The sequence below is a fragment of the Somniosus microcephalus genome, chromosome 13, assembly GCF_052327205.1.
Source record: "Somniosus microcephalus isolate GS21.2 chromosome 13, FLI_Smic_1.0, whole genome shotgun sequence".
Classification (NCBI taxonomy): Eukaryota; Metazoa; Chordata; class Chondrichthyes; order Squaliformes; family Somniosidae; genus Somniosus; species Somniosus microcephalus.
This window is the reverse complement of record NC_140999.1, coordinates 33,933,045-33,948,122: the sequence shown is the minus strand read 5'-3', so window position 1 is coordinate 33,948,122 and position 15,078 is coordinate 33,933,045. Positions and strand designations below refer to the sequence as shown.

At 44.6% G+C, this 15,078-nt stretch overlaps 1 protein-coding gene and 1 pseudogene across 1 annotated transcript in view; one reads left to right on the top strand and one right to left on the bottom strand.

The window, feature by feature from the left end:
• Positions 1 to 15,078, bottom strand: part of LOC147108199 (mucin-16-like) — a 259,597-nt gene that overhangs the window by 31,378 nt on the left and 213,141 nt on the right. The window contains exon 39 of the mRNA XM_086005995.1: positions 3,091 to 3,260. Within this exon, the coding sequence (XP_085862121.1) occupies positions 3,091 to 3,260 (170 nt within the window). The remainder of the gene's footprint in view (positions 1 to 3,090; positions 3,261 to 15,078) is intronic.
• Positions 5,439 to 6,914, top strand: LOC147108201 (uncharacterized; annotated as a pseudogene).

The following is a 15,078-nucleotide window of genomic DNA, read 5'->3' as shown; positions in this document are numbered from 1 at the left end:
CACATCCACTGGTTCTCCCTTATCTATTCTACCAGTTACATCCTCAAAAAATTCCAGTAGATTAGTCAAGCATGATTTACCTTTTGTAAATCCATGTTGACTTTGTCCGATCCTGTCACTGTTTTCCAAGTGCTCTGCTATTACATCTTTTATAATGGACTCTAGCATTTTCCCCACTACTGATGTCAGGCTTACCGGTCTATAATTCCCCGTTTTCTCCCTACCACTTTTTTTGAATAGTGGGGTAACATTAGCTACCCTCCAATTCATGGGAACTGTTCCAGAATCTATAGAATTTTGGAAGATGACCAGCAATGCATCTACTATTCCTAGGGCCACTTCCTTAAATACCCTAGGATGTAGATTATCAGGCCCTGGGGATTTATCGGCCTTCAATCCTGTCAATTTCCCTAACACCATTTCCCTACAAATACTGATTTCATTCTGTTCCTCCCTCTCATTAGACCCTATGTTCCCGACATCTCTGGGAGGTTATTTGTGTCCTCCTTTGTGAAGACAGAAGCAAAGTATGTATTTAATTGGTCTGCCATTTCTTTGTTCCCCATTATAAATGCCCCTGATTCTGACTGCAAGGGACCTATGCTTGACTTCACCAATCTTTTTCTCTTCATATATCTATAGAAGCTTTTACAGTCAGTTTTAATGTTCCCTGCAAGCTTACTCTCATACTCTATTTTCCCCCTCTTAATTAATCCCTTTGTCCTCCTTTGCTGAATCCTAAACTGCTCGCAATCCTCAGGTTTGCTGCTTTTTCTGGCAAATTTATATGTCCTCTCCTTGGACCTTATGCTATCCCTAATTTCCCTTGTTAGCCACGGTTGAGTCACCTTTTTTGTTTTATTTTTATGCCAAACAGGGATGAACAAATTCTGTAGTTCATCCATGCGATCTTTAAATGTTTGCCATTGCCTATCCACCGTCAACCCTTTAAGTAACATTCCCCAATCCATCCTACCCAACTCGCGCCTCATACCATCGTAGTTTCCTTTATTTAAATTCAGGACCCCAGTCTCTGAGTCAAATACTTCACTCTCCATCTTAATGAAGAATTCTATCATATTATGATCGCTCCGCCCCAAGGGGCCTTGCACAACAAGATTGCTAATTAATCCTTTCTCATTACATAATACCCAGTCTAAGATGGCCTGATCTCTAGTTGGTTCCTTGACATATTGGTCCAGGAAACCATCCCGTATAAACTTCATTAATTCCTCCTCCACAGTATTGTTACTAATTTGGTTGGCCCAATCTACATGTAGATTAAAGTCACCCATGATAACTGCTGCGCATTTATTGCATGTGTCTCTAATTTCCTGTTTAATGCCATCCCCAACCTCGGCACTCCTGTTTGGGGATCTGTATACAACTCCCACTAACGTTTGCATGCTCTTGGTATTTCTCCGCTCTACCCATACAGATTCCACATCATCAGAGCTAATATCCTTCCTTACTATTGTGTTAATCTCCTCTTTAACCAGCAATGCTACCCCACCTCCTTTTCCTTTTTGCCTGTCTTTCCTGAATATTGAATACCCCTGGATGTTGAGTTCCCAGCCTTGGTCACCCTGGAGCCATGTTTCCGTAATCCCAATCATATCATATCCATTTACATCTATTTGCTCAAAATCATGAAGGGTTTTGATAGAGTAAATAAGGAGAAACTTTTTCCAGTGACAGAAGGGTCCGTAACCATAGGACACAGATTTAAAGTGATTGGCAAAGGAACTAGAAGCAACATGAGGAAACATTTTTTTACACAACAAATTGTCATGATTTGGAATGCATTACCTGAAAGGGTGGTGGAAGCAGATTCAATAGTAACATTCAAAAGAGAATTGGATAAATACATGAAGGGAAAAATTTACAAGGCCATGGAGAAAGTGGAAGAGAGTAGGATTAATTGGATAGTTCTACCAAAGAGCCAGCACAGGCATGATGGGCTGTATCACACAATGATAACCTCGTTATATATTTACAGTGGAACGTCTTTGAACTGACACCTCAAATAGATAGAATAATAAAAGTATCACAACTCTAAGAACTAACTTAATCTTTCATAAAAGGTTTTTACATACACACAGTGTTTCTCCTTTCATTCTGCTTCCCTGAGACTTCAAGAACTTCCTTTCTCATTGGATTTTTCATCTGTCTTGATTCAAACACAGTGGCCTAGCAATTGGATCGCACTGTGCCTTTTTTTATAGGGTCCAATATGGCAGGCTACGTGCGTCTGCTTATTGCGAGCTGGATGTGCGCCGCCCGCCATATTGGTAAAGGCTTCTCCGTAGTTGTCCAGATCCGTGCCTGAAACAGACGTTAGCCCCTTTGCATATGCATATGGAGACAAATAAGATTGAACTTTTTTTGACTTGCCTTATTTTGGAGCCGGGAAGAGTTTCCGCAGTAGATCCACGGGTCGTTGCCGGACACAATCGCCGCCCCTCCCTATTACTTTCTCCCACCCTTGCTCCAAACTCTCATAACACCTCGACTCGACCAATCTTGCTGCCTCCTGGGTCTGGCAGTAATAAGTAAATGAGGCTGGTGGACCAATTTGCCGTGGTCCTGTCACCAGCCTGATTGGGTGCGTGCAGCATGCACGGCATCACACCCCAGTTCAGGTGCAATCCAATTTCCAGGTCATTGCCTCCTTTATATCCTACTAAAGAGTTGCTTAGACATGGAGGATTTTGAATATTTGCCTGCCATATTCATGAAGCAACTGTCATTTAAAAAAAATTGAGTTAGCTCTTAGAGTTGTGATATTTTTATTATATTGACTACTTGAGGAGTCAGAGAAAAGATTTTCACTTATATAACCATTATCACCTGTTATTGTTTGTGTAATAACTAATCATAAGATCTATATCTAATTGAAAATTGTGCATTAGGCAACCTTTCATCCTGTCACCAGGAGACCACAATAAGAAACTTTGCAACATAGTAATGGGATGGACCTGATGAAAGGCATTGCCTTTTGCTGACTTGAACTCCCTAAGCATAATGGCTGAGTTTCGAAGATAAAGCCACTAAATCAAAATGTAGACAAAAATGTGTAATGCCAAATACCGTTTACGTAGAGGCTGTTTTTGTCCAGTGAGTATGTTCCTAAGGTGGAAATGTCTTTCGTGTTTTCTCGAAACTGGTGGTACACAGTAACTTTATTAACCTCCTGAGTAGCAGAATCATTTCTGAATGTGCAGATTGCGTACACACAGGTGTTACCAACATTTGCCGGGCTGTAAAATAAACAGATATTTAATTAAGTAAATTAGAAAACATTAGCCTACAAATTTGGATCCGTAGCACCCGATTTTTCGGTGCCACAAGTGCAGTTTTGTGTTGAAAATTGTGTCAGTGCCGCACGCGTGTACTTCTGGTCTGTGCCGCGCCGGACCATTTTGGCTAGGTCGTTTGCGTCGGCGCAGGGAAGTACGCAGAGTACGCAGATTGTGATGTCAATCAGCGTGTAACGCTGGTTTGATGCCAGCGCTGCCATTTTCGACCTCAGTATTGAAGCTAATGCCCTCTCTTAATCTCCAACAGCTGAACATGCATTCAGCAGCAGGAAGGACCCCCCACCAGCGCTATTTAAAGGGATCGCCGCCTGCTTTCGTGTTAGTTGCTGATTGATTTCTACTGGCTCCTGGTGAGTTTGTAGAGGTGTCTCTTGATTTGGTGTCTTATTTGAAGTTGCTGAAGTCTCCAGGGAGTGGTGTGGCAGGTTACTTCAAGGCTTCTGCTCAGACCAGTTACTCCCAGATATGGGTGCTGTAGTTTGTATCCCCCTTGGCCTGCAGCATGACAGGGAGAATGAGCAGAGGCCACACAGAGGATGACAAGCTGCTCGCAGAGGGAGAAGCGGGAGATGAGCTCTCAGCAGGAGGCCATATCCGCCCAGCGTCTTCAGGCTGCACTTCTCCTACCTGAATCTCAGTGAGGAACAGTGTATGCGACGTCTCCGCTTCACCAAGGAGGTGTTCACTGAAATCTGCCACCTGTTGCAGGCAGAAAAGTAGCCTCAGAGCAGGGTGAGGACGGCATTGCCAGTGGCTGTGAAGGTGAGCGTGGCCATGAATTTTTATGCGTCAGGCTCCTTCCAGGCTGGAGCAGGTGACATTTCCAACATCTCACAGTTCGCCGTTCACTGTTGCATAAGGGAAGTCACTGTGACTTTATGCAGAGAAGTGAATACATTTAATTTTCTTTTGCCAGAGAGAAGCAGGCAGAGCGAGCACGTGGCTTCACCAAGATAGCAGACTTCCCCATGGTGCGTGCAGGGTGCCATTGACTGCACACACGTTGCTTTGTGGGCGTCCCATGTGAAGTCGGAGATGTACCGCAGCCGGAAGGGATTCCACTCCCTCAATATCCAGCTGGTGTGCGACCATACTCAGCGCATCATGCAGGACAATGCTCGGTATCCTGGCAGCACCCATGACACCTTCATTCTGTGGCAGTCCGCTGTACCATGACAAACCAGAGGGTGGCTGCTGGGTGCCAAGGGCTATCCACTGACCACCTGGCTCATGATTTCAGTGCGCAACCCAACCACATGTGGGCAGCATGCATCTAATGAAAGCCATGCTGCCACACATAATGTGATTGAGTAGACCACTGGGGTCCTTAAATAACACTTCCGCTGCCTGGACCGCTCTAGAGGAGCCCTGTAGTACTTGCCAGTGTGCGTCTCAAGATTCACCGTGGTCGTCTGCATCCTGCACAATCTCGCCATAATGAGGGCACAGCCCTTGTCACCGGGTATATGGCGAAGAGCTGAGGAAGAGGAAGAAGAAGAGGTGAGGAGGAAGGGAGGAGGGAACCAAGGCAGCCCCTTTCTGGCCAGGCTGCCTGTCATCAACTGATCCGACTGCGGTACCAGTGAACTCAACCCCAATTCCCCATTCACCTACAGTCCCACACCTTAACTTCCCTCTGCTATTCCCTCCTCTTGGCTACAATAAAAGCCACTACAAAATAAACATTCCAAACCAACTTTATACATCAATCTATCGAATATTATATAACAAAGTCAATTAATCACCCTTGTCCATTCCTTTAGTGCCTGTCTTGCGTGTGAGTTTGCCTAACCTAGTGCTCCTACGCACTGCTACCCCAGTGGCTGCAGCATGGCTGGTGGAAGGCTGCTGACTTTCAATGGAGGAGACTGCAGATGGCCTTGCAGGACAACTTCGAGCAGCTCTGGGCCTAGAAGGCCCAGCTGTAGACTGCACCACCTCGGCACGGGTGGCAACAGTCTGGGCTGGCTGGCTGCCAGGAAACAGCAAGGGCACTGGCGGAGTGGCAATGGTGGGATATGCTCAGGAGGCAGTGGGAAGAAGTAGCAGTGGAGATTAATGCCAGGGTGATGCTCCAAGAACATGGATGCAGTGCAGGAAGACATTTAACGATCTGACATGACTTGTGAAGGTGAGTGAATACATCTTCAAATGGCATATCCTACCAACTGCACCACCTCAGCCTCATCCACTGGTCAATTCATTACACCCCCCGTCACCCATCTACCAACAAACTATCAATCAGGACTCAACCCTAACATTCATATGATTTACCTCACCCCCACACACTTAGCACTGGTGCAAGCCTCACACCCACAAATCACAGCTTGCACACACTGGCAGCTATTCAGCCATGATGGCCACATCACCCAAACATGTTGCAGGGCACTCACTGACACACTTCCCTCTTGCATAACAGGAGGCAGTAGGAAAGATCTGGAGGAGGACAAGCATGCCTGCAAGTTTTAACCCCTGTGCTGGCCATCATGGGAAGGGGCATTGCTGAGGCCATGGCCACTGGTGGGGCTAGAGGGATCGATGATGAGGGTATCTGCATTCCTAATCCTCCTTATCTCATTCCACTTCTCCCTCATCCCACAATCTCTTCTGACTCACAAGCTGCAGATGGTGTAAGCACACACTTCTTACTTTCTCCTCTCCCCTCACCACAACCCAACCCTTGTCCCTTTATAATTTCAGATACCCAAGAACTGGAACCTTCCCAGTTAGTGGAGGAAGAGGGAGAAGACAGTATAGATGAAGAGACGCCATCACTCGATCTTACACTCGCAGCCACCAGCTCAGAGATTGACACTGCGCATATTTTAGAGGCTAGGATAGAGGAGGGATCAGCACAAGATGAGACACTGGGCACAAGTACGCAGGAGCCAGGGCAGGGGGAAAGGATAGTGCAGGTGCCAGCTTGCCGGAGAGAGAGGTCGGAAACTAGTCCTTCTGCAGAGGAGTCATATGAGGACTTCGATGGGCCAGGCCACAGAAGAGGCAGATGGGTGTACAGAAACAATTGCTTGGTGAACTGGAAAGCCTAGCAGAAAGCCTGCGTACAATGTCAAGGAGCATGGAGGAGTCTAGCACCAACTTGGCACCGGGCTTTGCGCTGAGCTTGGAGCCAACATGGAATGGGTGGCCACCTCTATCAGCTCACCTGTGGAACCCACAATGATGCAGCATCTGTTGGCCGATGTCACAGCTTGCATTGCAGCACAAAAAACTTCCATCAAAGGTTTGAGTGCTGTAGTGCAAGCTCAGACTGTTGCATTGCAAGCTCAGACTGCTGCCATCCTGGCTCTGGATACCATTGTTCAAATGGGCTTCTAGGGCGTCACAGCAGGCCATCAATCTATTCTCCAACAGATCAATGGAATTGCTGAGGCGCCGCCCTGGGAGAGTGGCAGCGGCTCCATTGAACACAAACCTGCTGTCGTCTCTCAGGATGACAGCATTACTGCTCACACCCCTGCCACTCTACTGATGCCCATGCTGTTGCCTGTTATCCAGACAGCCCTGACTGCTGCAACTCAGGCCATGATGGTGCAGTCTAATGCTAGGTCCTCTAGGCCCAGAGCTGCTTGAGGTCACTCTCCAAGGACTTCTGCATTTTTCTCAATTGAAGGTCAGCAGCCTTTCATCACCCATGCTGCAGCCACTGGGGAAGTACCTCGTAGGACCACTAGGATAGGGAAAGGCCAACGGAAGACAGGGAGGGCGATTTTGCCAGCCCTGGGGAGGCGGGTTTGGAGGCGGGACTGCCGGGAAAATGGCAGAAACTGGGAGCGGGTACCGAACCCGCTTCCAACCCGCTTCCATGCCATCTTCCCGGGAGGCGGGTCCCCGACTCGCGCAGGGACCCGTCCCCTCGAGGCGGGAAGGGGATTACAACCACTTAACTGCCTGTTAACAGTAAGGAGTGTGGGACTGTTGGTGAATGAGGAGGTGTGGTTGAAGTTACTGGTATCGCTCATGAATTATTTGATCATGTAGAGTCTGGCAGAAACGGCTGTCTATGTTGTAGCCTCCCTTCCTCTTCCTGTTCCTTCACTTCTTGTTGCACTTCGTCCTCGTCCTCTTCATCCTCCTCCTCACCCTCCTTTTTCTCATGCTCCTGCTCCTCAGTTTCTCACCTGATAGGTGATGGCTGTTCCCTCATAATGGTGAAGTTGTGCAGCATGCAGCATACTACTACAAATCTTGATACCCTCTCAGCTGTGTACTGCAGGGCTCCTCTAGAGTGGTCCAGGCAGCAAAAGCATTGCTTGAGGACGCCGATGGTGTGCTCAACCCAGGCCTGCTGTGTACGTGTGCATGGGTTCCGGATCAGAGTCATGAACCATGTCATGAGTGGATAACCCTTGTTGCCCTGTACCCAGCCTTTGACTTGTCATGGTGGGTCAAATACAGGTGGCCCAGAGGACTGCCGTAGAATGAAGGAATCGTGACTGCTGCCAGGATAACATGCATTCACCTGCATGATGCGCTGCCAATGGTTGCACACCAACTGCACATTGAGTGAGTGAAATCCCTTTCGGTTCATGAAAATGGCCGATTTCGCATGAGGCACATGCAAGCTAATGTGCGTGCAGTCAATGGTACCCTGCACCATGGGAAAACCTGCAATCGTGCAAACCCTCATTGCTTATATCTCCAGCAGCAGCCTGAAAGGAACCATACACATAAAAGTTAAGAGCCACGGTCACCTTGACGCATACAGGCAATGTTATCCTTGCCCTACTTTGAGGTTGCAGTTGCGGCTGCAGGAGTAGGTGGATTTCAGTCACAACCTCTTCTATGAAGCGAAGGCGCCTCATGTATTGGGCCTCGCTGAAGTTGAGGTAAGAAAATTGGTCCTTAAAGACCCTCAGTGGATATGGCCTCCTGCTGAGGGCCCTTCTCCTTCTCCTCTTCCTCCCTCTTGTAGCAGCTTGTCCTGCTCTGCGTGGCCTCTCTTCATTCTCCCAGACATGCTGAATTCCCAGAGGAAGTCCTACTGGGCCACCCATATCTGGAAGCAACTTGTTTCGGCCCAAGCTTTTAAACAAGACAAAAACGCATTTCAGCTTCCCTGCAGACGATTCAAACTTTAGACAAGTATAGGAAAGCTCCAAAAACATGTACAATCGCACCAGCAGCCAGAAGAAATAATCCAGCAACTAACTTGTAAGTAGTTCATGACCCCTTTAAATAGCACTGGTGGGGATTCCTTCATTTCCTTTAACGTCGTGTTCAGCTGTGCGAGGTTCAAACAGCGTACGCTGGAGTGCTGAGCTCGCAAATGGCAGCACTGGCTTCACATCAGCATTGCACACTGATTGATGTCATAATCTGCCTGCTCTGCATGCTGCCGGCGTACACGCATGCACAGATACCATTACCAAGATGGCGCCTGCGCACCTCCTGCGCGCGCATCTCGGATGCCATTTTCGAGCGTTAAGAAGCCCCGTAGCACCTAAAAAACGGGTGCTACACAGCCCAATTTCACCCCCACTGTCTCTTTCAAGCACTCCAGGTCAGCTATAACACAATTAGATGCAGACAAAAGTTCCCTTTATTCAGCCCCATAAATGTGACTCAAACCCAACCTCGGAAAAGCATCATCCGCACTTCCCCCCAAAATATACAAGGATCAGCTTGCTCAGTGGTTTTATCAGGAGGCTATTAAAGAAAGCACAATCCATGCCACCATTTATACACTTGACAAGGAGCATAAAAATTACAAATTCTCAAAAATATTGCATCAAATATTGTGCAAAACAATGGGCCTGAAATTGCAGTCGGAGGCTTCCCACGGGCAGATGCCTCCGAATGGCAAAAAATCTACGAACATCCCTGATGGTCCTGGATTCACGGAGACTCGAGCTCCTGGGCCTCTACATGTAGACATGCGTAGAGGCCCACGTATCCCAGGGGCGCAGGCAGTTTGGAAGCGCCCCTGGGATCACGTGGGCCGGCCCGACCAATGAAAAACACATTTATATATCAAATTAAAAAAATTTTAATTACATATTTAAAATTAATTAAAATACAATTTAATTAAACATTTAAAACAAAAATGTAATTTTTTGAAAAATAAATTTAAATGTATTAAAGGGGCTAAAAATAACCGTAACTTATTTTCCAGGTGTTTTAATTTGTAAATAATTGAAAAATTATTTTTATATTCATTTAAAATGCTTTTACCAGGCGTAAGAATTTCACGGGCATTCGCTGGGCTCTGGTTAGGCAAATAGCCCAACTCTCCGCCTGCGGATGTCCATTTCCCGGGGATGGCTACGATCTGTCAAGAAGATCCTTGACAGATCACTCGTTCTGGGTTTTTGTGCATGAAACTTCGTGCGCGAAAACCCGGAACTTATGGGGCCCTAACGGGCACATACACACCCGTAGGCACTGAAAAATACTGGCCAATATAAAGATGAAACAGATCAATGACCTATTACAGGAGACTGTCTTAGGTCTTTGCTCAGGAAAATCTCCCCTAATAATCTAAGCACTGATTTAAATTTCACACCTCAAACAAATTGATCGATTCTTTGGTGAGCCACAGGAAATCCTTGCTGCATAAAACAGCAGGAATTTTAATCTAGAAAAATAAATTGAACTTCAATAATATTAATGATCTGATCACAGAAACAACAATCAGAATTCTGTAGAATAACTAGAATGTTTTACCATTTTACGTTTTTGCAATATTAAGTAGTATAGTAAATTTTAAACATTCTTGAATACTGATGAGGTTTAATATCAACATTTCATACCTGAAAGAGCGAACTCTGCAGCTTGAGAATGTTCTCTTGATATTGCTGTTAGTAAACAGGTTGTTCAGCTGAAGGAAAGGAATAGTTACAGTTTTAGAGATAAATATAATGTAATTAATTAAAATACATATTTCTAATAATTAAGTTGTCAACTGACCTCGTAAGCAATAATATTTGATGCTGATTTGAACAGTGCAGAACTGGGATCTTGTAGATTTATTGTCAGGGCCAGGTTAGTTATAATGAAGGTCACATTAAAATCAATGGACTTTGTTTGCAGGTTTGCAGTTGTGCTCACAATTGGTGATATCGCTATCAAGAAACATTAGAAAAGCATTAAATTGAGAATAAAACATCTCTGTGACGGCATCATTTGTAATAAAGACAGTGAAGGCAAAATTAACCAAGAATATAGAAACCACAGCAGAATTTTCAATGCTGGAGTTAGTGCTATTTGAAGTGGGGTGAGACCACTCACTCAAAGACATACCCAATAACTTTTTCTATCATGTATGCAGTTGGACAGAATCTGCCCTGACCAGTGATCATGCAACAGTTTGCTTATTTGTGTAGAAAATGGTGCTGATTTTGTTGAGTCTCTTACTGATTTGGAGTTTTCTGCTTATTTTTAAATTTGGGCTACAGGTCTAATTCCAGGTACTGTCTGCTGCTCCTGTTCTAGTTACTCACAGCTTTGTATCAGACTATTAATGAGACACACATAAGGAGACAGGATGACTTAGCACACAAAGAATCTCTGGTTAAACCTTCAAAACATTATCAATTCCAGAGTTTAACTAAATGGTCAAACAGGAATAGAACAATGCTTCAGCCCTAAATGGGAAACATTGCATCACCGATATATTTGACAATTTATAAGTAGGATTTAATCATGAATTTTCTTTGTTGTTACCCACTGCAATAATGGGAACTGTTAAAGAAACAGAGAAACAGAAACCATACTCACTGGGTGAAGGAGCTGATTCACGGTAACCTGAAAAATCAATAGCATGTGTTTTCTATGAAATGAGTCAGGTGGAAAGTCATCATTAAAGAGTGAAATAAAATTCATGGGTTTGGTTTAATCATTCTCAATTTGATCAGATTAATGCATTCAAGTTGATAGAATAGAATGTAACAGAACAGAATATCTCCTTTAAATGCTAAATACCATTCACATAGAGGCTGTTATTGTCCAGTGAATATATTCCTAAGGTGGAGATGCTCTTCGTGTTGTCTCTGAACTCGTGGTACACAGTAACTTTATTAACCTCCTGAGAAGCAGAATCATTTGTGAAAGTGCAGACTGCGTACACACTGGTGTCCTCAATATTTGCCGGGCTGTAAAATAAACAGATATACAACTAAGTGAATCAGAAAACATACTGTATTTTGAAATTCTATTAAGAGCCTTAAGCTTTCATGGGTTCACGTGCAAAATTTTAAAATATTGGGGCTGAAATTCCTCAATGTGTTATACCTAATATGTCAACTATGTGTTAAAGTGAACTGGTTTGAAGTAGTACACAGGGTTGTTAAATCATGCTGATTGACTGACTGTTGATCAATTAATGTTTACAGGAAACTCTCGTTTAAATGGCACCTAAATATACGGAATTCTCTATTAACCGGCAAAATTCATACTCCGAAAACACCTCAATAACCGGAAATGTTGCCGAGTCCAAGTCTGAGTCTCCCACGGTGGCCGAGTTAGTCAGTGTGGGTAGTTCTCCAAACTGCCACTACTCGGCTTCTTGGCACTGTCAGAAGTCTGAACACCTTAATAACAGGAGTCTGAGTCTTTGTTTGTTAAAAATAGCCTCGGTAGATAACCCTTTCTGTCATCTGGAATTTTTAATCAACCGGCAACACGCCGGTCCCGTCGGTGCCGGATACCAGAGAGTTTCCTGTACATTGAAATTGCTTTGTTCAGGCATATTAATGGCCCGGAATTTGCGGTCAGCGGCGAAGCAACGGCACTCGCCACTGACCTCGAAGAAAGCTGCCCACAAAAATCTAGTGATGTTTGTGGCGTGAATTTCTGCTCTCCCGACCTTTGTTTGAATCTGGCACCAAATCAAGCGAATCTCCAGCGTTCAGCAACAGGGATGTCATCAAGCAGGCTTAGCAGCCAATCACATTGAAGAATCCTCACAGACAGCAAACCAGGAAGTAAAATACACAGATTATAAGTTCCTTTTTATAAATTTTACAGAGAGCGAAATAAAGATTGGGACGTAATCTTAGGGTTAAGGTAGAAGCTGAAATATCAGAAACAACCATTAAAAAAATTCTTATATTAATAGCCATGTAATTCTTATCATATTAAAGTAAAATTTGACACTCTACAAAAATAAGATTAGTTTTTCAGGGCCAGAACAGTTGTTCAGTAGTCAATGTGGCGTTAAAAACCCACTTACACCTCTTTGAACAAGGGTTAACTTTTTCGGAGGGTGGGACGAGGGTTTAACAGCGATATCCCAGGTTATAGGGGAAGTTTTCACCAGGAACTGTGATTTGAATTGATTGTTGGTTCTGGGGAATTCCACAGTGCAACTTGTGGAGGAGCAGGGAATGACTGACAGCAACTTCTGAATTTCCACATTTATCTGCGCATTAGCTGATTCTAGAAGTTGCTGTCACTTCCAGAGACATAGGGCTGGATTTTCATTGAGGAGTCGGGTAGGAGGCGTACTACAACTTTTGGGGTTGTAGTCCCGCCTCCATCGAGTTCTAGCCAACCCACGCGATTTTCACTTGATTGACCTTGTTGAGCCCACCCAGTGGGCTCAGCAGGCCAATTAAGGGCCACCCGGCAACAGGTGATGTCACAGATTGAAATTTCATCTGTCAAGACCTTTTGAAAGATGAAATATCAGCGTTTCACAGCTGTTTGAAGCTGTCAAACACTGACAATCTGTATTCCAGGTTAATTCCTTCCTCTCACGATGATTTAGAGATCTCCCCGGAACAGAAAGCAGAGGCTGCAGATTTTGGCAGTTGGCGGCCATTCTGCTTTCTGTGCCGGTGAGATGAGGGACTCCCGAGACCTGAAGGAAGGAAGGCTGTAAAGGTTAGTAGAATTTCTTTAAGCACTTTACACAGACCAAACACACTTACCTCTGCACTCATGCACCCATCACTCACCTGAACACCGGACATCTCGACCCCTCCAAGCCCTTCATCCCGACGGCCCGCCTCGCTAACTTGCCGTGGTTTGGAGCCGTCGCGAATCCCACATTTCAACAATAAAAATAGGGATTAGGCTAAAAACTGCCTGTTAACTACCTGTTAACTGGCAGTTAATTGGCACTAATCCCCTTCCCGCCTCGGGGAGGCGGGTCCCAGTGCGGGGCGGGTACCCGCCTCCTTTGAAACTGGCATGGAGGCGGGTTGGGGGCGGGATGGGGTCAGAACCCCTGATTCGAGATCTTAAACCCCCACACGCCTCCAATCTCGACTCCACGGCCCAATGAAAATCCAGCCCATAATGACGGCACATGCTGACAGTTTTGCCGTCATTACCACCGCAAAATCCGGGCCATTATTTGTTTAAACTAATGCATTAAGTGCCCATACCACTGGTGTGTTAGTATTGACACAGCAGCAGCACATTTTTGCTTATGTTCTCAATCCCTCCCGGAACCACATCTATTTCACATATATAGAGCTGATAACAGTTGTTTGATTCATTAATGGATTGTTAAACACCAATTGACGGTGACAGTGCTAAGTCATTCATACTTTCCATCTTATCCACTTACTAGCAATGGTGCATACTGTAAAAGTGGGTTTAAACCAGTGGAGAGAGTTGTGCAGAGTTCCAGTACAGAATAGAGCAGAAGAGATTGTACAAAGTCAATGAACTGTTTTAGTCTTTACAGTGGCATTGGTGCATCAGCAAATCGTATTTCCTTGGATATGTTGGAGGAGAAATAAAAATGGTCAGGGAGTTCTAAAGCTAAAACAGGATAACTGCAAAAACCCACAACCCCAGGTGGCAGATCAACCCTGATCTCACTGAGGCTCACTGTGTAAGGTGGCTTTGTCAAAGCAACAATAGGTGAATGGGGCTTTCTCCAGGAAGCAGACCCACAGCTCAAGAGAAATATCTGTACTTCTATCATCAGGAATTGTAATAGTGGAATTGCTATTGAACTTTTTGCCACAGGCTGCTTCTGGGAAATGGCAGGAGACTCAGCAAAGATCAGTAGATTTGTGGTTCACAACTATATCACCCAGGTCACATATTGACCTGCTGATGAATGTATTAAAATCAGTCCCAGCTTACAAGTGAAGAAGTGGCTACAGGGTTTTCTATACTTTTCCGGGTCATAGAGTGCCATTTGTATGGATTTCTTTGTGAGTTCAATGACGAGACATTTATGAAAGAGAATGTCTTTTAATCTAAAGTCTGTTCAACTCTTTTTAACAGCATTACAGGAGACACCATGCTAGTGATCCATCTAAAAGCGAAACCAAAGCTAAACTGCTTGTCTCTGTCACATGCCCGCTGCTGGTCAGGCATAAGTAATCAATCAGGCAACTATGCTGGTAAGGCATCATAATCAAACAGGCAAATACCATCACTATTTGCTGATATCATTACATCTCCCTTTCTTAAAACAAAAGTATTTTACTTTTAACTAACAACATGTTTTCTTTGTATTAATCTGCATTTTAACTGTAACACTTAATGAACTTACATTAACATTATCATTATCAAGGTTTTTTAACCTTGCTTTGTGTGTTCACATGAAATATGTAAATACACTAGAACTTGAAGAAAGAATAAGATAACATTACTTCCTTCTAACAATAGTCCTTAAACTTGCTCAATGAGTCTCTCAGGAGGCTTCACGTGCCTTGAGGATTTTCTGATTGATTGTCCTTGAATCTGAGTTGTTGCCTCAGATGATTGGTTCTCAGGTGTGTGATCAGGTTGTTCAACAGTATCAGTCTTTTGACCTGCTGTGTGATCAGGT